The sequence below is a fragment of the Cucurbita pepo genome, chromosome 18, assembly GCF_057944985.1.
Source record: "Cucurbita pepo subsp. pepo isolate OVF chromosome 18, ASM5794498v1, whole genome shotgun sequence".
In the NCBI taxonomy this organism is placed as follows: Eukaryota; Viridiplantae; Streptophyta; class Magnoliopsida; order Cucurbitales; family Cucurbitaceae; genus Cucurbita; species Cucurbita pepo.
The window spans coordinates 640,318-664,467 of record NC_141815.1 but is presented as its reverse complement, the minus strand read 5'-3'; the positions used below and the strand labels follow the sequence as shown (position 1 = coordinate 664,467).

General features: G+C 36.3%; 1 protein-coding gene across 4 annotated transcripts; it reads left to right on the top strand.

The window, feature by feature from the left end:
* The first annotated feature begins 10,031 nt into the window (after positions 1-10,031).
* LOC111780626 (Polynucleotidyl transferase, ribonuclease H-like superfamily protein) lies at positions 10,032-22,494 on the top strand. 4 transcript variants are annotated; one of them, XM_023661073.2, is made up of 11 exons: positions 10,033-10,284; positions 14,292-14,460; positions 15,015-15,696; positions 15,822-15,906; positions 16,076-16,163; positions 19,272-19,456; positions 20,103-20,235; positions 20,537-20,673; positions 20,874-20,948; positions 21,955-22,074; positions 22,227-22,494. In XM_023661073.2, the coding sequence occupies exons 2-11, from the start codon at positions 14,313-14,315 to the stop codon at positions 22,305-22,307; spliced, it is 1,734 nt and encodes a 577-aa protein (XP_023516841.2). In that variant the 5' UTR covers positions 10,033-10,284; positions 14,292-14,312; the 3' UTR covers positions 22,308-22,494. The 4 variants fall into 4 exon arrangements, 3 of the variants coding, with proteins under 3 accessions (XP_023516841.2, XP_023516840.2, XP_023516842.2); XM_023661072.2 differs by having other exon boundaries at positions 10,034-10,345; XM_023661074.2 differs by lacking the exon at positions 10,033-10,284 and adding an exon at positions 11,285-11,917.
* The last annotated feature ends 1,656 nt before the right edge of the window (positions 22,495-24,150 follow it).

The window sequence follows — 24,150 nt, the reverse complement described above, 5'->3', positions numbered from 1 at the left end:
CGATGCATAATGGGCAAAAGCGGATAATATCTGTTAACGGTGTGCTTGGGTTGTTACATTCTCCCTAAATTATTACATTAAATCTTGAGAAGTACCCGTTAATTACAATTCGTATTATACACATCTTTTTAAATCCAGAATTATATTCTATCCATGTTTGAAGTTTGAATGACCAAATGTGTGATGTCCCACGTTAGTGCGGAGGAGAACAAAACACCATTTATAAGAGTGTAAAAACCTTCCCCTAACGTTTTAAGGCCTTAGCCCAGAACAAAACACCTTTTATAAGGGTGTGGAAACCTTCCACTCGGGATAAATTACTAAGGAAAATATTTAAATAAACACATAAAATATTGAATTGTATATAATAAAATATATATTAAATACATGATTGACTTTCAGTTATTTTATTTTATTTTATTTATAAATATTTTAATTAATTTATTTGGGATTATTAAATTAATTTCTGTTAAATCAAGAGACGTCAGCATGTTTGAAAGAACCCGAGTTTAGGTTTGTCTGTCCATTTAAAATATTAAATACTTTCTCATAATTTAATTTTTTACTTTCATTTTCCGTAGCTTAATGACACAATATTTACCACTCAAAACAACGGTAAATAGATCTGAAAATATTATTAATATAGAGTTAAGAATGAACCTTCGTTGATAATAAAATAAAATATACTACTAATCAAATAATAAAGAAAAAATATTAACCGATTAAACGTGTTTTACTTATAACAATTTTATGTTAGGTGATCTCTTCGTAATTTTCCTAGAATATATGTGAGTGAAGTCAAAATATGCTAGGCGGACTCGTACTGGTCTGTAGGGATAGTCTTCGCTCTTAAAAAGTAAGAAGTAGGTAACTTTACCAGGAGAACGTTGAGGCCATGAGGTACTGAATTTGGATCCCGAATTATGAGCATGGATCGGAACGTGTATACGATATGAAATATTTAATAAACAAAAATTAATATTATATATATTTTAAGTTAAATTTTATCAAAATGAACCCTATATTTAAATTTAAGTTGGATTAAATTTTATTTTATTTTAGATTAAATAAATAAATTCAATTTTAAGATTGGATTTGCATATATTTATAATTTATCAATATTAAATAATAAAATTATTAAAAAAAGAAAGTCTCTAGAAAATCAATCCCCATCAATTATAAATATATATATATATACACAAAGTTTAACTTTTTAATCTTTTTGGTTTTTAATTTTGAAAAATGGTGATGGAATTCTTTAAAAAAAAGAAAAGGTTGCTTAAACGGATCACAAAATAAAGTTTGTTCACCAAACAATTGTCAAATAATAATAATAAAAGATAGAATCCATAATTTTCAAGATGTTCGAGATGATGTGTAACGACCCAAAATTTCTACATATCTAGAGTTACCATTAACGTCTCATGTTCATCTCTAATGCAGACTATAACTCTAAGAATGCTCGTCTTTATTAGCGGGAAAATTTTAAACTTCAGAAGACGTTAATACATTAGAAAACACTGTCAAACTTACGTGTTTCAAACATCATGCTGGAGTTCAAAATAAGATAAAACAATTACAAATTAAATAATTTAAATAAATGAAATGCAAACATCCTATCCTAACCAAGACTAGGAATTTTAAATATGCAACTATCCTATGCACGCGCCACAGTCTCTGATCATGATATCGCTGTCAACCGTACATGGGTGTCTTGCCTTTACCTAAATAAGAATATAGCACACGACCTTAGTATTTCGAAGAGGTACTCAGTATGTGACCCCACTATAGGGGTCATGCTAATGCAAACACATGCAATCATGAATTAAGGACCTATCGCTAATCATCTTAAGGGTGACCTCCAATCTCAGACAAATTGGATGTGTAGTACTTCCCTACATACGACTCACACGTGCGAGTGTGAATCCCCAGGGCGCTCGCACATCCCCTGGAGCCACTGGTCAAGCTAATCTGTAGCGACGTTCAGAGGTCAGCGGAACCCCATAGTGTCATGCGCCTCATGAACATCCTCATATGTGTGTATTCGCACCTGTGCGCATTCACACTCAGGTGCGCGTCCGCACTCATCAGCCCTATGCTTATGAACATACAATATGCATGAGGTCCCTCTAAGTCCAATTATACATCTCTTCTGACACAACCCTCTAGTCTCATCTCTTGGTTACACTATGTAACACGTGCTCGTGGATATTTACATTAATATCACTTTCATACTCTTAGGGTTGTATCCTATGTTGATCTAACGACATGATGCAATATGACAAACAATATCGTAAGACATGTTCAACATAGAAAACATCATCATGCATACATCATAGTCATCATAGAAGCCATTCAGTGCATCAGATATAACATGTACGTCATGCATCGAAACATAAATAACGTACACTTAACATACATCATAACACAACGTCATACTCATACATCATCATAATTCAAACAATCTTTAGTCTATCCTATAGTAAGACCACTTACTTGGTAGGCCTTGGCTGAAGTATCCCCTAATTAGCTAAACGTAAGCTCTCGTTCCGTGAGAGCTGCTTTATATGTTGTCGGAGTTTGTTTCCTATCACACCGTTCGCCACCTTCCGTTAATATTTTACAATTAATTTACTAATAATTCAATAAATATGAAATATTGCTCTAAAAGAGCCTTGGATACCTTAATCGGGGCCGAAAACAAGTCCGGGAGGGTCAAAACAGGGAAACTGGGCGAAAAACAGGGGAGCCAAATCGAATAGCCGCTAGGAGCCGCCGGAGGAGCCGTCGAGTCGTTTGCGCCGAGCAAAGCCGAGGGACCACCTGTGCCGCTGTATGCCATGTGGCAGAATCAAAGCACGCCATGTCGCGCGGTGTGCGTCGGGTCGAGGCGAGGGTCGCACTCCGATTTGGGTCGACTGCTGCAGAAGGCTACTGGGCCGGGCTGGTTGTTGGGCCTCGGTTTACTAGATTGGGCCGCAAGTATATGGATTGCAGGCTAGTTCGATTGGACCGTGGGTCTGGTCTTGGGTCGGTTCAGCTGAACCGTGACTTATGGGCTGGATTGAGGTTTGGGCCGCTGTAATTGGGCTGGGCCGAAGGCAGAGGCCGAGAGGAAAGAAGTCGGGCTGCTCTATCGGGTTTTGGGTTCGGGTTGACCCGAATTCGTGGATCTCGTCTTCCTTACCCAACTTCGGCCGATTTTCTGGCGCATTTTCTCTCTCCTTCCTGCGGCATTTTCGTTGCCGATTTCGGTCCTCTTTCTTCCTTTTCCTCTTTGTTTGTCGTCCTTCTTTCCTTCCTCGAAGTTTAGTGGCCTAAAAGTTCCTAAAACCACATATCTATGAACGTTTAGGAAAATTCAATTTTTCGACCTTGATTACCGACGACGGCGCTTACGAAAAGGCACAAAACGTAACCTGAATTATTTTGTTTTCGTTAGGGATCCTTCTCGTGGTGGTAACTGAGCGTTTGGCGTCGATTTTAGGGTTGTTTGGGGCTCGTCGGAGGGATTGGAAACTCGCTAACGTTATTCAAAATCTCTCTCTCTCTCGTATTTTCATTCTTTTCTCTGTTGCAGGTATTCTGATCGATTCTAGGAGTCGTGGGCTGAAGGCTGAGCGAGGTGTGGCTGTCTTTCGCATGGGGTCCGCGAAACTCAGTGGTTGCCGGAAAACTCGCGATGATATGTGGAAATCACTGCAAGGGGAGTAAGATTCGGATTATCTTGTTGATCGAATATCTCAAGGCAAGAACATTGTTTAAGATTCGAATCACTCCACAAGCAAGATTGATCATGTCGAGTTTGAATGATTCTACATGCAACCTAAACTACATCGAATTGCAAAGAAACTTAGTCATTGGCTAAAGAAAGCACAAATGCTCCTCTTACTATATTTTTCAACTCTACTTACAAATACAACATACATAGCTTTGACCATAATTAACCATTATGTAATTGTAACCTAAAGTAAATAAAAAATCTTAAAATACATTAATGAAATACAATAACTCTAAATTATAATCCACCCAAAATTTATAATATGAAATTTCATTCTTCTTCGCTGTGGCATGAATTGAAATATCTTTTGATAATTTCAATAATATTTTATTCACATCTTCATTGAAATATATTGTATGATGGATGTCTCTTGGTTCATATCATTCTCCACTTCTTCAAGAGGATTCGTCCTCGAATCTATTTGTGAAACTTTGCTGCAAAAAATAAGTTATGGAAATACAAAGGACCTCATAACATTCTCTCACGAGTATACACTCAAGGAATTTTAGGCCACTCTTTTTGCACTCATTTACACAAATGACACTCATTCTCACCTTTCAAAATTTTAAATAGAGCAAAGATTTTGAATTTTAAACTCTGGATCGATTAAAAACTAAAAAGATAAAAATAAATAAAAAACAAATTGAGAAGAAACGCAAACGAAACATATATCTGATATTGAGCCTGAAGCTCTGATACCAAATGATATATGGAAATCACTACAAGGGGAGTAAGATTCAGATTACCTTGTTGATTGAATATCTCAAGGCAAGAACATTGTTTGAGATTCGAATCACTCCACAAGCAAGATTGATCACGTCTAGCTTGAATGATTCTTGTTGATCAAATATCTCAACGCAAGAACACTTGCTTGAGATTCGAATCACTCCACAAGCAAGATTGATCATGTCGAGCTTGAATGATTCTACATGCAACCTAAACTACGTAGAATTGCAAAGAAATTTAGCCATTGACTAAAGAAAGCACTAATGTTTTTTTTTTTTTTACTATATTTCCCCAATATCTTACAAATACAACATATATGGCTTTATACAGTCTCAAAATGAAACTATTAAACGCATTCCAAGAGTTGTAACATTTATACTTAATGGCCATAATTAGCCATACTCGGTGACTTAGTTTTTTTTCTTTTTCTTTTTTTTTCCCGAATCGTTACACGATGATCTTCATGATTTTTCGTTTAATTAAAAATAATTATTTGATTGAATTATTAATTTGGTCTAATTTTTAAGATTTTTGGTTTATTATATATTTTTAAAGTTTAATGATAAATAAAGTTTAAAGGGGTTAAAAGTGTAATTTTCACATTTTGGATTAATTAAGGTTGAAATTAATTAAAAAAAAAAAAGTAAAAGTATGATGAATTTTATGCGTCTTTGACTAAAATTAAAATAAATAATGAATAAGTAGCCGAGGTGTCATTTTCTACTTTTCCGAAAAAAAAAATAAATAAATAAGTAAAAGTCCACAATGCCCTTTACAACAACTCCTCGACAATTTCCTCGTATATGGAAAATTCTTCACTTCTCCTCCAATTGAGTGGTCGTTTTTTTTTTTTAATTAATAAAAATATCTTTAAATTTTGTAATTTATTAAAAAAAAAAAAAAAAAATTGGACGTAAACCATTAGTACAATATTTTTTTATTTTAAAAAGTTTTATTAATATTTTTTATTTTTTAAAAATTTAAAAAATACTCCGTCGGGGACTGAAAATCCTCGTATTACCAGTTCAAATCCGCTATTGACAATAAGGATAATGTGTAGGAAAGAAAATGGCCGGTATAGCTGAGTCAATAGAGTAGAGGACTCAAAATCCTCGTATTACCGGTTCAAATCTGATATGAAAATAAGTCTAATGTGTCGGAAATGGCCGGGATAGCTCGGTTGGTAGAGCATAGGATTGAAAATTCAGTCATTGCTAGTTAGAATTAGTCCAAATATTCATAATCAGTTAATATTTAGAGAATATATTAGTTATGGAATATATCTTAGATATTCGTTAATATTTTTATTAATAATATTTCTTATTTGTACGTATTAGTTGGTAGCTTGTATTCTATTTAATGTTATTTTTGAAAATTTCTCCGTACTAATAATAAAAATATTTTGAACTTTTTAAAAAAAAAAATTAAAGGGGTTTTAAAATTTTTTTAAAAAAATTTAAAAACATTTAAATTTTATTTAAAAGATATCTTAAAAATGAAAAATTGCTATTTTTTTATAATAATAATAATAATAATAATAAATAAATAAATAAAATAATTTAATTTTTATTTTATGGCTTTTTGAAAGAGATGGATCAATACCATCAAACCATGGGCACACCTTGTATTGATTATTTTAAAATAGATATTAAATTTAAGGAAATGAAAAGGAAATAATTATATAAAATTTATGTTTGATTTGACCATACTTTTGAATCTCATTTATATTCTAATATGTGGAGGTATTAATATTTGATTCAATGGCCGATTCGGATTATTCAATCTGAACTATAAGGTTGAGTTAGGTTAGATGAGATTCTGCATCGATTGAAGAACGGAACGGAACGTTCTTTATAAGGGTGTGAAAACTTCTTCCTAGCATACGTGTTTTAAAATTATGAGGCTGATGACGATACCTAATGGGCTACAACAGACAATATATGTTAGCAGTGGGCTTGAGTTGTTATAAATGGTATTAGAGCTAGACACCGGACGGTGTGCCAGCGATGATATAGGCCCCTAAAGGGGTGGATTGTGAGATCCCGCACCGGTTGGAGATGGGAACGAAAATTTGTTATAAGGGTGTGAAAACTTCTCCATAGCAGACGCGTTTTAAAACTGTGAGGCAGACGGCGATATGTAATGGGCCAAAATAGACAATATATTATTAGTAGTGGACTTGAGTTGTTATAAATGGTATCAGAGCTAGACACCAGGTTGTGTACCAGCGATGATGTAGGCCCCTAAAGGGGTGGATTGTGAGATCCCACACCGGCTGGAGAGGGAAACGAAAATTCTTTAGATGGGTGTGGGAACTTCTCCATAGCAGACGCATTTTAAAACTATGAGACTGACGACGATACGTAATGGACCAAAACAAACAATATCTGTTAGCAGTGGGCTTGAGTTGTTATAAATGGTATTAGAGCTAGACATTGGGTGGTGTGCTAGCGATGACGTAGGCCCCTAAGGGGTGGATTGTGAGATCCCACACCGTTTAGAGAGGGCGACGAAAATTCGTTATAAGGGTGTAAGAACTTCTCCATAGTAGACGCGTTTTAAACCTATGAGACTAACGACGATATGTAATGGGCCAAAACAGACAATATCTGTTAGCAGTGGGTTTGGGTTGTTATAAATGGTATCAGAGCTAGACAGCGGGCGGTGTGCCAGCGATGACATAGGCTTCTAAGGGGGTGTATTGTGAGATCCCACACCGGTTGGAGAGAGGAACAAAAATTTGTTATAAGGGTGCGAAAACTTCTCCACAGCAGACACGTTTGAAAACTGTGAGGCTGACGATGATACGTAATGGGCCAAAATAGACAGTATCTATTAGCAGTGGGCTTGGGTTGTTATAAATAGTATCAGAGCTAGACACGGGGCGGTGTGGCAACGATGACGTAGGCCTCTAAGGGGGTAGATTGTGAGATCCCATACTGATTGGAGAGGGGAACAAAAATTCGTTATAAGGGTGTGAAAACTTCTTCATAGTAGACGCGTTTTAAAATTGTGAGGTTGACGATGATACGTAATGGACCAAACAAACAATATCTGTTAGCCGTGGGCTTGGGTTGTTATAAATGGTGTCAGAGCTAGACATGGGGCGGTGTGGCAGCGATGACGTAGGCCTCTAAGGGGGTAGATTGTGAGATCCCATACCGATTGGAGAGGGGAACAAAAATTCGTTATAAGGGTGTGAAAACTTCTTCATAGTAGACGCGTTTTAAAATTGTGAGGTTGACGATGATACGTAATGGACCAAACAAACAATATCTGTTAGCAGTGGACTTGGGTTGTTATAAATGGTGTCAGAGCTAGACACCGGGCGGTGTGCCAGCGATGATGTAGGGCCTTAAGGGGGTGGATTGTGAGATCCACACCAGCTGGAGAGGGAAACGGAAATTCCTTAAATGGGTGTGGGAACTTTTCCATAGCATATGTGTTTTAAAACTGTGAGGCTGATGACGATACGTAGTGGGCCAAAACAGACAATATTTGTTAGCAGTGGGCTTGGGTTGTTATAAATGGTGTCAGAGCTAGACACCGGGTGGTGTGCCAACGATGATGTAGGCCTCTAAGGGGGTGGATTGTGAGATCCCACACCGGTTGGAGAGGGTAACGAAAATTCGTTATAAGGGTGTAAAAAATTCTGCATGGTAGACGCGTTTTAAAACTCTGAGGCTAATGATGATACATAATGAGCCAAACAGACAATATATTTGTTAGCAGTGGGCTTAAATTGTTAAATGGTATCAGAGCCAGACACCATATGATGTGCTAGCAACGTAGGCCTCTAAAGGGGTGGATTGTGAGATCCCACACCAGCTAGAGAGGGAAACGAAAATTTCTTAGATGGGTGTGGGAACTTCTCCACAATAGATGTATTTTAAAATTGTGAGATTGACGACGATACGTAATAGGTCAAAACAGACAATATCTGTTAGCAGTAGGCTTGGGTTGTTAGAAATGACATCAAAGCTAGACATGGGGCGGTGTGCCAGCGATGATGTAGGCTCCTAAGGGGATGGATTGTGAGATCTCACACCGGTTGGAAGGGAACGAAAATTCGTTACAAGGGTGTGAAAACTTCTCCATAATAGACGCATTTTAAAACTATGAGACTGACGATGATACATAATGGGCCAAAACAGACAATATATGTTAGTATTGGGCTTGAGTTGTTATAAATGGTATCAAAGCTAGACATTGGGCGGTGTGTTAGCGATGATGTAGGCCTTTAAGAGAGTGGATTGTGAGATCCCACACCGGTTGGAGAGGGGAACGAAAATTCATTATAAGGGTGTGAAAACTTCTCCATAGCAGACGCGTTTTAAAACTGTGTGGTTGACGACAATACGTAATGGGCCAAAACAGACAATATTTGTTAGCAGTGGACTTGGATTGTTATAAATGGTATCAGAGCTAGACACCGAACGGCATGCCAGCGATGACGTAGGCCTCTAAAGGGGTGGATTGTGAGATCCCACATCGGTTGTAGAAGGGAATGAAAATTCGCTACAAGGGTGTGAAAACTTCTCCATAGTAGACGCGTTTTAAAACTATGAGGCTGACGACGATATGTAATAGGCCAAAATAGACAATATCTGTTAGTAGTGGGTTTGAGTTGTTATAAATGGTATTAGAGCTAGACATCAGACGGTGTGCTAGCGATGACGTAGGCCCCTAAGGGGGTGGATTGTGAGATCCCACACCGGCTGGAGAGGGAAACGAGAATTCCTTAGATGGGTGTGGGAACTTCTCCATAGCATATGTGTTTTAAAACTGTGAGGCTGACGACGATATGTAATGGGCCAAATAGACAATATTTGTTAGCAGTGGGCTTAGGTTGTTATAAATGATATCACAGCTAGAGACACCGAGCGGTGTGCCAGCGATGATGTAGGCCCCTAAGGGGGTGGATTGTGAGATCCACACCAAATGGAGAGGGGAACGAAAATTTCTTAAAAGGGTGTGGGAATTTCTCCATAGTAGACACGTTGGTAGACGACAATACGTAACGGGTCAAAGCGAACAACATTTGTTAACGGTCGGTTTGGTTTGTGGATTGATATCGTTTTGGTTGGGTCAATCTGACCAACATGAAAATAGGGTTATAAACCAACCCTACCTTGTTTTTAAAAATAATAAGACTATATATCGTTGTAATTGATGTTCGTGATTTGTAAATGTTTGATATTTGAACGTAATAAGTAAGATTTTTTTAGATAATTAAAAAAAAATAAATCATGCACGATTAATTAATAAAATTACAATTAAGTTCCCCAAACATTCCAAATTTACATTTTGACCCACAATCTTTTGTTTATTTAACACTCTTAACCATGGAATTAGCTAATCTAATGGGTCGGTTCAAGACTCAAACCCGACCCAAAGAGTTTGGGCTGGGCCTTTATTTCACGTCGGGCCGGTCGGCCCAATAACGAGGGTGAAACGTGGATTTGATCAAATTCATAATCCTATTAATTTTTAATAATTTTCAATAATCCGTTTCTCTTCTTCCATCTCTAAATTTGATGAACATCGATAGAGATGTATAAATGTATTATAAATTTGCATCCGTGTTCTTGATGCAGTCGAAGCGTACGAACTCGTTAGAAGAATTTTTCTTCCTCAAAACAACACTGATTGGATTCCTTCTTGCTTGATAAATTCTGTCCTCGTTGTGTTGATTTGCTTCTCTGCGTTTTTTCGCTGAGATTTTTGACGAGGAGAGGGAAAATCCGGGACGAAATTCGAAGTTCTTCGAGTTTGAGGTGGTCTACTCATTTTTCTTCCCACCGCATTTCGGAAACTATGGCAATATGATCGTTTAAGGTTGATATTCGACTGTTATTGTTGACCTCGCTTGAATGTTTCGGGATTACTTCTGTTTGCTTCGGATTTTGTTCAATTTTTTTTGGAGCTCTTACATATTTCTCTTTAACGACTGATCTTGAAAACTAATTTTGTTCTCTATATTGCAATTTCTCTTCTGTTCTTTGCTTATTTCTGAGTATTGACCATGAGTATGTATGGTGTGTTGTGTTATTCTTAGAGTGTCGTTTCTTGTCAGCTTATTAGTGTAAATAGTTTAGTTCTTCTTCATATATATTTCAGTTTGTGAAGTCAACTGGGGTCTTTTGATTTGACTTGTGGGGTAAAAGTAGGGAATAGATCTTATAGTTAAAGTGATTGATAAAGAAAAATATAAATAAAAGTTCACTGTTCTTCTGTGAATAGAGAACTCATCTAGAACTCTATTTGTACTTGTAGGCTGTTTAGGGTTTATGTATAAAAATAGAGTTAGGTCTTAAAAATTAAAATTATCGATATCTTTTTTTAATAAAAAGTTTCATCTTGATTGCTTGTTTGACAGTAATTCTTAGAAAAGAAAAATTAAGAGAGACAGTAGGTTTTAGGGGCACATAACAGACAAGTGTAGAAGGTTCCTGAAGGCAAGAGGCATAGTCAGAGCAAAGCCCTATTGGACTAAGGCTTTGTATAGGCTGACGATCATAGTCTTTAAACAAATTTTCTAAGGATAAAGCTACTTTTTAAACAAATGTTCTTCTTTTAGGATGTAATTATTAAACGGATTATTTATTAGAACTATTGGGTTCATAAAAATAGATGCAGAAGATGAAAAGGTAGAAAATTATAAAAACAAATAAGGAAATGTTGAAACTTATCAAGATCTGAACTCTGATGCCACTGTACATTCACGAGTGCTTATAATCAATGGAAGCAGAAAAAGAGCTTAAATGTTACTTAGGAAAGAATTCTGTAGCAAGCTTGTATTTTGACTACTTCGTGAATTTGGCTGTGGAGGAACAACAAGATCTTTAGAGGGACTTTAGAAGTTGGTTTGGTTTAACTATTTGTTATGGACGGCAAGAGGGCTCCATTCCCCTTTCCCATTTCTCCATCTTGCCAATATCTCTAGCTACTTGCTTCATGAAGGCTTTTGGCTAATAGAGGAGAGATTACACATTTGCAACTTGCTGAAGATACATATTTTGCTTGGGCGACTTAACAAACATTGAGAAATTCATTTCTCCATATTGCCAAGTGTTGATGTTATATGGGAAGAAGTAATATCTTTTGCTTACATCCTTTCTTGTTCTGATAGACCCCAAATTACTAAGGTCTACACTCGGAGAAATATGAGGGAAATAGGATGGCCAAAATGATGTAATTTGTGAAGAATGAGAGTCGTTATCCGTAGGTGTGAGTGCGGGGGATTGTGTGGGCCCATAGGGGTTCTGTTAGTTTGGAGAAAAGCCCTTTTATGGGTCAGTGAGGAGGGAAGCTGGTTTCTTCATGTTTTGACATTTTGCTTTTTGTAGCTATTGTTGAGCATTTTGAAGAGGAGGGAGTTCTTGAAACTCGCTTGGCTTTGCCAAATTAGTAAGTACATAATTCGAGCTCTATCGTGTTCTTACTTTAAATGGTCTGTCAACTACCTAGTGCTTCCCCTTGGAGGCAACCCTCACTCACTGATTTCTGGAATCACATGCTGGAGAAAAGTAAGGGGAAAACATAGAAAATGGAGGAAGGGGAAGACTTACCCTCATCCCAGCTACCCTTTCTACTGTTTTATTATAGTGGATGATCTGGTGCTGCACTGCATTCTTTTGATGAATATTTGTGATATTGTGAGGCTTTCAACTTTACTTGGTACAATCATCCACATGGAGGGGGATTTTATGGTTATAGGAAGTATCTTTGGCCTCCATGGTAAAGTTAGAAAATTATAAATTGAAATAGTTGTGATTATTTGGGTGTTTTGGCTTGAGGATAATCATATAATTCCTTGGCTCCTTTGGAAAGGGAAGGGACTCTAGAATTTTATCAGATAAGAAGTCTAGTTTTTCTTTCTTTTATGATTTCGTACAACATACTCTCTCAACTTGGAGAGTTCAGCATAGGCTTCTTTGTAATTACTCCACAGACTTCTTCGATTGGTAAGTCTTTTTGTAACTCTTCGGTTGGGAAAAGGGATGCCTCATTCCTTTGTCCCCTAGGTTGTTTGGTTTGGGTTCGGCGCTTTGGATGAATCTCTCTCTTATTAGATAATAATAATAGTAGTAATAATCAAATGTCTTAAAATATGATCTCCCTTTTATAAGTAATGGTGGGGACAATTATTTTTTGGTCTCTAGATGACGGTTTCTTCTTTCATTTATCTTCCTTATTGGTTGTGTTTGAAGCCCATACAATAAAGGTTTTTCGTTTACATGCTATGAGTTAACATGGCTGTGGTCACTATCTCATGAAATGTACAAATGGAAAAAAAATGGTGAGTGATACAATCCAATAGAATCAAAATGTATTGCAATATAAAAGATAAAGAACATAGAAGGTAAATCAAGTCATTTGAGGTATTTGGACTCTCCCTTCTTGAGATACCACTCAAGCCCTAATTCACTTACCAAATGCTTACCGTCCACTCTTCTGAACCACTCTATTTATGACAAAAAATCTTCTAGCAAACTCCTTAGCCAATTACTAACATTCCTAATAGCATTCCTATTAATAAGAGGCAAGCGCCTACTTGAAGTTGATTGTCTTAGAAGATGCTGAGGCACACACCGCCTTAATTTCCATGCCTTTCGCTGCAATCTTTCACCTTGAAGACAGTAGCAAAAGAAGAGATGGTATTTTGTTACTTTCACGTGTGTTCATATGGCTGTCTTCTGAGTTAATTGTTTGCACATAGTTATCAATTGCTTTTTTAGTATATCTTGATTTAAATATCTTATGTTTTAAAATTATTTCATACTAGAAGTACAACGAAACAAAATACTGGGAGATCTTTTTTAAATTAAATGAAACCAGTCAATTTGCAAAATGATTTTAAGATCAATGTTTAGAAGATATATTTGAATACCCCTTCAATTACTTTTCTGTTCTGAGTTTTTTTGAAGCTGCTATGTGCTTTTCCTGTTTTTATTGCTGCAACTTTGCTTTGTATCAGCAATTAAGAAGTAATTTCTTCCCGTTTAGTTGGATGTTGGAGCTATATATGTGACATATATCTAGTAGGTTCATGAAGAAATTAGGGAAGAGGAAGTGCTTTTATATTGTTGCAGTTAGATTTATAACCAAGGAGAATGTATTTAGTATAATTAGCTATTTCATTATCGATGATAGTCCAGTTGGATGCTTGACAAGATATGCTATTAACTTATTTTGGCATATTTGTAATTTTTCTATATGAGTTAGATAGTTGTTGGTATAGTAGGGTTACTCTAGGCTTAATTCCTGATAATTGTGAACTAATACCAATCCAAAAATTGAATCCTATATGCAATGGTTTATGGTTTCATTGCTCGATTAGTAAAATAAGTAGATCCATTTTCTTACCACTCTCACGATTTTGATATTTCTAGAAGACAAGAACTGAGACTATCTGCATCATGAATCATTGTTCCTATTTGATTTCCAAATTTGGCTCATGATTTTTGCTTAAAAGTCCCTTTATCATAGGCCTTGCTTACAATTTTCAATTTTAAATAATTTTAGTCTGAACCGTCTAGGACTTTTATTACTCTAACTCTCTTTTTGTTTTTAAAAATATTGAAGTGACAATGTTGGCTATAGTTTCCCGAGATTATGTTGTAGCATTTTAACATCGGCTCTTTAAATTGCACAAATCATTTACGTTGCCTTTGATCAAGAGTTGTGTTGTTTTAGTGGAGCCAGTGCATATATTATTATTATTATTATTTAATCATTGTCATCTTTATCCTATATTCAAGTTTTTTTTTTAATTGTTTAGGACCATTATTTTCTCATTGGCATGGGGCTCGATCAAACTGTTGCTGAACCACTTGACCCTATAGATCAAACTCATCTTGCGTGGAAAATTGCTGTGCATTCTCTTTCCGATCTATCTTATATATCCCCTGTTGTATTCTTATACCTCCTAAAGGAATGTTATATTCGTGGTATGTCTCCCCTATTTCTTATGATGTATCATGTATGTAGAAGTTATGTTGTTTTGCTGTACTTTTTATTTGGGCATGTGTGTATTTGTGTATATTATTTGAACATTTTTATTACATGAAATGAAATTTTTTGTCTTACTTTGGCTGTTTTTATTCACATGTGGTTTTTTATACTAGAGGAAACAAGATTTGATGGATGTAAAAAATAGGAAGAAAAGTTTTCCAACTGGTTCATATGTGAAAATATAATATGTCTAACCTTGCTCTTCACTGTGTAAAAATAGCTTTCTTCTTTTGGTGATGATATCGAGGTTCACTTTGAAGTAATGGTGGCCAATACTTTCTTTCCTGCTTTTAAATGGTTTTGCGTAAATATTTCACCCGATATGCCGTTTCTTATATTGAACCTTTGCCAATCACAAAGTTAGATGTTTCAATGTATACAGCTCATCAAGTTTGCATTTTTATGTCATATCTGTTTAGGAGGCATTTTGGTTTATCTCATTCTATTTATGTATATTCTTCATTTTTAATGTCAACGAGTGCAAATGTAGGCACATTGAAAGCAACTAAGAAGTTTCGATCTCTTCAGCAACAAGTTCATCTTGTACTTCATAATGGTCCCCAACCTGGACCAGCTACATTTGTTATACATTGCCTATATGTCTTGCCTATTTTTGGGCTATATAGTGAAGGATTCAGTCACTTGATTACATCAGCTTTTCAACGTTTTTTGAAAGTAGTGACAACCCTAACAGACCTTGACAAGGCAAAGAACCTAGCTGCTCAGCTATTTGTGGATATTGTTGGAGGATTCATTAAGCATGATGAGAGGATAGTTGTGAAGATTTTACAGGTATTTGACATTCAATTGACCAACATCGAGAAAGTTCGGTTTGACTCGAAGGCAAGAAATGGGTGTTGCTCTAGCTCAGCTAAAGACTTTGTCGAGCAATATGTTTCTGAGTTAGTAGAAACTCAGTCTTACACGACAGCAGTTGATGTATTGGAGCATTTCTCCATTCGCCAATCTGGGCAGTCTCTTCTCTTTAGCATGTTGCAGAACAATGAATTCAAAGCAGCTGAGAAATGGGCGACATTCATGGGAAGGCCAATGTTATGTCTGCTTGTCCAGGAGTTGATGAATAGAAACAAGGTAAAAAGTGCATATGGCATTGTAAAGACAAATGGTCTTCAGACGGAATTCCCTGATGTCTATCAGAAGTGTAAAGAGAGGTACTTTGATGATCCATATGCTGGTTTTTTTTTTTTTCTTTGAACTCAAATTTCTTTGCTTTTGGTATTGGCCTATGTCTCCATTGGCTGAAAATTGTATATGAATAATTATAATTCTACCCTAGCTCCTTGAAGAATTTAGCTGAAAAAGGATGCTGGGATGTTGCTGAGGCAAAAACAAAGAGCAATAGACAATTTCTAGAATATCTGGTGGGTAGCCCTTGGATTCGTTACTCATCTTTGGAACATTTGTAAGGAATATATATACTTTGTTATGAGGAAAATGTTTTAACTGTTGAATGTGAGTTTTGAGTTTTTAACAAATGGTTCTTAAAGCTTAATGTCTTCGTATTCTTACCTAAGCTTTATGTGTTTTAAGGTCTACTTGGCATTGGAGGCTGGTTATTTCGAAAAGGTTGATGAACTTTGCAATAGGTACTCCCTTACAGGTTTTTTGAATATCAAAGGTATACCATATATACAGTATTCTCTTGATCACTTAGATGTTTCATTGTGTATGTCTGGCCGTTTTCTCCAGCTTTGTCAAAATCAATATCTCATATCCGATTATTAGTCTGAAGTGGGAAACTACAGAGCTATCTTGTAGGCTTAGCTTTGTCCATTACTTATTACCCTAATTCAGGCCTCTTTACTTTCTGTTCTTTATTGCCCCAGGTTCGTCCACTTTATTTATTTCTCAATTTGTTAAAATTTGAACAATGCAAAAGAAAGAGCTGAAAGTCCCTAAGATCCAAAGGAGGTTGCAAGAAATCACTCCAATTCTTATAGTTAGAAAAACAATAATAATTGTAATTACAAAATAATTTAGATATTCTAGACCAAGTAATAGGAGCCAGAAATAATTGCTAAATCTTTCACGTCTTCCAAATCTGAGTGTGGTTGAAAACTTTGGCCCTTTCTACCAATAAGTGCAACACTAGAATACAAATTTTTTCTTTCTTGAGACAGCGTAGTAAAATTGGGTTGCTCACTAATGGTGATAAGAATTCTACCGGCCTTCATTGGGTTATCGATGGGAGAAGGAAAACGCTTGTAATGAGGTGCATTTTAATTACAAGTTTGAGAGGCCTGGTGTGGAGGGATGTATTGTGAGTTCCTGGCAGAGCTCAGTTGTCACACCTTCAATTTGCTCAGTTGTCTTTCTTTGAAGCTATTTCAGGCCTATGAATTGATTGTCAGAAAAGCACAATTTTTGGTGTGAACTAAGCCTGCTAAGTTCAATTATTGGGCCTCTTTGATCAGTGTGAAGTTAGTCAGTTTCCAGGTGCTTATCTCGGTCTTCCTTTTGGAGAGAACCCGAGATCTCTGCATTTTTTCTCTCTATAGGGGAAAGGCTGACTTTGATTCAGTTAGTGTTAAGTGAAATTTGATTATACTTCCTCTCCCCTTTTAGGATGCTTGTCTTGGTTTGTTAGAACATTGAAAGGTTAATGAGAAATTTTAGTAGGAAGGGATGGACAAGGGGGGAGGGGCTCAATTAGTTAATATAGAACTCTTGCCACTCTCTAAAGTGTAAAAGTCAATGAATTTCAGAAAACTCCCTCAAAACTTCTATATAATAATGGTACGAATTCCTCTCTGGTGAAGACAGGTTTGAACTCGAGTTTTTCCAACGACTTTACTTATTGAATTCCTCGTTAATATTTCATTTAAACTCGAGATTATCAGCTGTAAACTCATCAAAACCCTCTAATCCACTGCCCCAGCTTCTTTGCCATGCGAAATTAGAAAGAAACACATATAATTTTAATTCTCTCCTTCAAAGCAGCTCACCTATGGTCCAATTTAGGAGGTTGTTTAGCAGCTAATGGAGAGTGGGACTTTAGTATCAGAAATCTGTGGTTACATTATGAGGCTCTCTTAGTGAAATGGTTGCAGTATTTCAACTTGGAGCCTGATTAATTGTGGCAGAGAATTATGTATGGACCTCACTCTTTTGAATGGGTCTCAGGTAGTAGGTTTAAGGATTCTTGTAAGATCCCTTGGTCTGTTATTGGCTCAGGCAGTCCTATATTCTCTCAGTTTGTTAGGTGCTCTATCAGGGATTGGTCGAATACTTATTTTTGGGTGGATTTCTAGGTGGAGAGAAACCCATGTTCTTTGTTTCCTCATCTTTATCATTTGTTTGATAAGAGAATGCACTCGGTGACTTCTTTTTTACCTTCCTCTGATACTTGTTCCACTTTGTCCCTGGGTTTTTATCAAACCCTTCTTGATCGTGAGGCCGGTGAGATGGTTAGCTCTTCTCAATTATTTATGACCAGGTTAATCTTGGGTTCTAAAGCCGTTCAAAGGTTTTCTAGTAGTTTTTTCTTTTGGATTCTTTGCGCTTCTCACCCCCCCCCCCCCCCCCCCCCCCCCCCCCCAAAAGCCCATGCGTTTTCCTCTCTTTAGAAAGTTAAAATCCCTAGGAATTTTAAAATTCGTTGCCTTAAAAGTTTGTCTTGGAGAGTGAGCACTGAAGACTGTATCTAGAGGCTTTTCTCCATGGTGCTACAACTTCAATGGTGTATTTGATCTTCACCACTTGCTTTAGGATTTTGATTTCATTAGCTGTATGTGGAATCGATTCTTTAGGACTTTTGAAGGTTGCATTGGCTTGTCATAGGGGATGTTGTTTGATGTTTGATGTTTTTTCCTTTTTGCTATGTCGTGGGGCATTTGGCTAGAGAGAACACTTCGATTTTTCGTGGGTTGGAGCGGTCTGAGGAGAATATTTGGAATTCGGATAGATTTAACTCCTTTTTGTGGGCGTCTGTTAATAGATCTTTTTTTTTTCTTAACTATTAGCTTAGTGTTATTCTTTTTGGATTGGGATCCCTTTTTGCAATTGGGCGTGGAGTTGTTTTTTTGTGTGCCCTTGTATATCTTTTCATCATTCTCAATGAATTCTTAGAAAAAGAAGTAAAAAGCTCCAGGCCAAAAAAAGGTTCCACGGGCCAAATGCTTTTCCAAAACGTAATACAACATACAGAATACTTCTAACTCCTCTAGCCTATTGCCGCATCAACGTGTTAGAAACGAAGACCAAAAACATGAGATATTGAAACATAAAGGGTAAAGAACTACAAGAAAAGGGAAGTAATACAAGGTACTAGGATTTCCCTCTTGAGATTACTCGAGCCTAAACGAACTAAATCAATGCATACCCTTACCCTTTCTCATGCACTCTATTTATAACAAATCTCAAGAACAATTTCCCTCTCTAATTACAAATGTACCTTAAACATCTTAATAATATTATCGTTTCTTTTCTAATAGCATTCATCTCAACCATCTAAATTCCTGCAACGTTATCTTTTTTGCGGCTTGACTAATCTTGTGAAATATTTGAGTAACCATCCATTGAGCTGTAAATTATCATTGGGTAACCTTGGATGGTTTCCACATTTAAGACCAAATCTTTGTTCCTGTACATTATCTGGGTTAACTGCTCTTGGGCATTCCCATATAGAGCCTTGAATCATTTTAGTTAAATTTTATATATATTGCACCAAAATTTACCTGTTCTGATTCATATCGGTTATTCTAACGTTCCTATTGGTTTTCTGTAGAACGCGAGGGAGCTTATGGACAGAACCACTATCTGAATCTTAATCAACTAATTACTGGAGATATATTGTGGGTCGATAAAGCTGATGCTTTACATAATGCAATATGCCATATTGAGGAATGTAAAGTTATTGGTATTGATTGTGAGTGGAAACCTAACTATATAAAGGGCAGGAAACCGAACAAGGTAATCATTGATAAAATTCTTTCTACTCTCTGCAATCACATTTCTTCTCCAATCACTTTCTCATACACTGTATCTGCAGTACTGGTTGTTGTATCTCCTTTTTTTTTTCCTTAAGAATCTTATAAGAACAGTGAAGCAGTGCGCCGGTTATTTTACTCCTTTGGAATGAAAGGAATAATAGGCTTTTTAAGGACAAAGAAAACTTTAGTGGGAGCTTCTTGGACCATGTTTTTTTTGTAGCCCTTTCATGGTATAAAATCTACGCCCTTTCAAATCTTACCATCTAAGTGAAAGAGTTTTTTTATAACTTTCTTGGCTTGGGACTATTTCTTCTTACCAAATAATAATAATAATAATAACAATAATAAATAAAGAAAGAAAGAAAGAAAGAAAGAAAAGAAAAGAAAAGATGTTTGGATTGAGGATTTTTGTTGGTATTCTTTAATCTGCAGAATGCAGAGTAATTTGTTGGTCGTAGTTGCTGGCATTCAAACTGCAGTTATTGACTTCCTTGAAATATTTATATTGTTTTACCTGTTTTTAATTTTTTGAGAGAACTGACTTTATGCATATACCTCTCTTGATTATTATTTTTTTGTGTGTGTTAGTGAACGTTTCCCTTTTGTTTCATCACATTTATGTTCAGGTATCTATTATGCAAATTGCTTCCGAGGAAAAGGCTTTCATCTTTGACTTGATCAAGTTATATGATGATGTCCCCGACATTCTAGACAATTGCCTGACTCGCATCTTGCAGTCTTCTAGTATTTTGAAGCTTGGTTAGTGATATCTCAATGTTCAACTTCCTGAAATCACTTGAAGCCTTACTTTTTCCATACACGTCCAGAAGTTTTACTCTTATTTATCGATTGATGTGTTTTTAAATTATTTGATTCTTTTAATGTGAATGTGAAGTTAATTATTCCAAACATGCGTCTTCGTCTGTATGTTCATTATAGAATACACTCCTTGATCTCTTAAAATGTGCCTGTGTTAACCACTGCATCTCTATTTTCATGTACCAACTCCCCTTTTTTCTCGGATGGCTAAGTTTGACTAAATGCTTTCTTGCCTTTGTAGGTTACAATTTTCAATGCGACATAAAGCAACTGTCCCATTCATATGGATCATTAGAGTGTTTCAAACATTATGATATGTTACTGGACATTCAAAATGTATTTAAGGACCACACTGGAGGTCTATCTGGGCTTGCGAAGGTAACATAACTACAGTTATACGAAAGTCTCTTCTTCCTTGAATTTGATATGGTACCTAATTTGTTTACTATGACCTATACTGGTACAACTCCTTTATCAAGCACTGCTTTATTTGCTTTTTAGATTTTTTCCGTAAAAAAGAAAAAAGAATAATCTTTTGAAATTACTGTATGTTTTCTTTCATGTGGTAATTGTTTTAGAAAGTATTGGGAGCTGGATTGAACAAGACAAGAAGAAATAGTGACTGGGAGCAGCGGCCCTTAACAGTGAATCAGGTCAATTTCTTTTCTTTCCTGACATATCATATTTGTTTCGCTTCTTCATTTGCCTCACACCACTACTAGTAGATATTGTCTTCTTTGGACTTTCCCTTAAGGTTTTTAAAACGTGTCTACTAGGGAGAGGTTTTCACACCCTTATAAAAAAAATGTTTCTTTCTCCTCCCCAATTGATGTGAGATCTCAAAATCCATCCCCCTTTGGGGTCAGCGTCAATCGATGTGGGACCCCCCCAATCCACTCCCCTTCAAGGCCAGCGTCCTTGTTGGCACACAGCCTCATGTCTAACCCCCTTTAGGGCTCAGCCTCTTCACAGACACATCACCTGGTGTCTGGCTTTGATACTATTTGTAACAGCCCAAGCCCATTGCTAGTAGATATTGTCCTCTTTGGGCTTGGATTGTGAGATCCTACATCGGTTGGGGAGGAGAACAGAACATTCTTTATAAGAGTGTAGAAACCTCTACCTAGCAGCTGTGTTTTAAAAATCTTGAGGGAAAACTCGAAAGGAAAAGCCTAAAAAGGACAATATCTGCTAGCAATGGGTAAGTGAGAAGAACATCAGAATTTTATGGAATATTGTTTACGTGTGTGTGTATATATATATATATATATATTTAACCATTTGATGCGAGTTGGATAATATTTTGTTATTATTGTCGACAAAAGGTGAAAATGGGGTATAAGCAAATTTGAATCCACAATGTGCATTTTATTTTAAATAATTGGACTTTGTTAGTAAAGCTGTCACGGTTGAATGGATATTTATGGACGTTTTTTCAAGTTCTGGATTAAAAAGTAATAACCGAGGAAAATGTTTCTTTTCTTTTCTTCTTTTTCCATATTCATGAATTTTGTAAAAGAGGTTGAAATTAGAAGATGCTGTCAAACTGGTTTTTCTCGTGTTTCCTTGTAGATTTTAATTTTTTCCTTTAACTTCTCTTCTAAAGAGATGAATTGAAACATTCATCAGACTAAAGTAGTGTTGTTGAATTTGGAGCAGCTAGAATATGCAGCTCTTGATGCTATTGTGCTCGTCCATATCTTCCGACATGTTGGAGATCAGTCACAGCCATCTACGCCAGCCGAGGGGCAAAAACGACTCGAGTGGAAATCCTTTATTGTAAGTCTTCTGTTCATAGATTTGTTATCAGCTCTGCCAAAATATGAATATTTTGAATCCTAATCCAAAACGACTCATTGATTCAAAGCCAATTTTTCACAACCTTTCATCTTCTTCCGCTTGTTCTTTCTAAACTCTGGATTAATTTGTAGGTCTCCCACATGGATAACCCCCCGAAACCGAGGAAAAAAAACAGAAGCAACATGGAACCAAAAGTTGCAACCAACATGTGATGTTAATCATCTTAGGATCTTTATGGTACACTTCTGCCCTTATGTACATATTTAACATATTTAGATCAGAATTATCTGTTGATCTTCCATGTGTTTCTGTTGTAATAGTACGTCTGTACATTATTAAAAATGGTCTTGCTACTATGGATGATGCTGGAAATTCTGTTTAAATATTATCATTACCCAACCCCAACCCTACCGCTATAAAGGATGTTTCATTCTCCTCCCCAACCGATGCGGGATCTCACAATCCACCCCCTTCGGGGCCCAGTGTCCTCGCTGGCACTCATTTCCTTCTCTAGTCTATGTGGGACCCCCCAATCCACCTCCCTTTGGGGACCAGCGTCCTTACTGGGACACCGCCTCATATCCACCCCCTTTTAGGGCTCAGCTTCCCTTCTCGCACACTGCCTCTTGTCCACTGTCTTTCTGGGCTCAGCCTCCTCGCTAGCACATCACCTAGTGTTTGGCTCTAATACCATTTGTAATATCCCAAACCCACCGCTAGCAGATATTGTCTTCTTTGGGCTTTCTCTCAAGGTTTTAAAACACATATTCTAGGGAGAGGTTTCCACGGGATCTCACATGAATGATATTATTAGTTCCCTTTTTTAGTCCTTTTTTTAATTCAAAGAATCGGCCTTCATATCATATTCCCAACCTTACGTACCCAACAGGCAGTTGACAAAGGCAACAGGAGTTCTAAATTATTAAATTAAGGATCAAGCCTGTAGTTGAACTAGAACACACGATCTTAGATCAGATAACTCAACCAGAATGATTGGAAAAGACAAGAATGCAGCGTCTCTAGGTTTGCCAGGCAAGAGGATTTTTAAAAATAATTTATATAATTACTTATTTAGTTTGACAGTGTATTTATGTTGAATAAGTATATCATCAATTAAGGTGAATCCTTGTTTTATGTACCTTGAGTATTAATTGTAAATTATTGCTCGGTTATTTTTAGGAAAAATAGTTGAATTTTATCACCACAACTAAAGCTTGATAAGTTTTATAATGTTATATTGAACTTGAATAAATGTTATGATTTTTACCTTTGAAGTTTTGTTTGAAAAATGGTTTCTGAAAATATATGTGCTCCTTTCTTTTGGTTTAGTTTTCGGTAGCATGAGTTTGTGATAGCTCGTAGTCAAGCCTAGAGGTACGTGTACGAACCCGCTTAGTAGGTACTTGCACACCTGAATGTGCATCCAATCTTATTCAGAAAAGAAAATTGGACGTAAGGAACAACCACAAAAAAAATAGACAAGTCTCACTTTGAACTATGATTATACGTGATTTATTTTTTTTTTACTCCAATAATGAGATTACTTATTGTGTATTAGACTCTCCGGTTAGGATAGTACAAGATAGTTGAATTTTTGCATATAAGTTGGAGTCTTTAGGTTAGGATAGTACAAGTAAAGACAATGTTGTTTTCCTATTTTAAATTATGTTATTTCAATGATGTTACTTTAAATTTTAAGTGAATTTTGTGAATGATTTAACCTCGAGCTCTAACCTATTTGGATCAATCTTGGTCAACCCTTGATGCATGCATAGATCCCTACTAATCAAGGTAGATTCACTATTAAGGTTATCTAGCTATCCCTGATAGGCCCTACAAGGCATCAACAAGGATAAAAAGGTGACTCAAGTCTCGAGAAAGCACAACGTGCCCCCTTCTCGATTGATGCGAGTCCATAAGTCCTAACATAGGGAATATGATAGACGTGATTTTAATTCCTTCTTATGCTTGAGTTTTCCCACGTTCAGCGAGGTATCTAGCTTCTTTGTCCTTACAGTGCATTTAGTTGGTTAATTCATCACATAATGTTCTAAC

What these genes read in the sequence shown, in the direction of transcription:
- LOC111780626 (XM_023661073.2), top strand. Translation starts at nt 14,313, where the DNA reads ATGGGGCTCGATCAAACTGTTGCTGAACCACTTGACCCTATAGATCAA. An exon ending in GTCTATCTGGGCTTGCGAAG is followed by an intron (nt 20,674 to 20,873) that starts GTAACATAACTA and finishes TAATTGTTTTAG; the next exon opens with AAAGTATTGGGAGCTGGATT. An exon ending in TCGAGTGGAAATCCTTTATT is followed by an intron (nt 22,075 to 22,226) that starts GTAAGTCTTCTG and finishes ATTAATTTGTAG; the next exon opens with GTCTCCCACATGGATAACCC.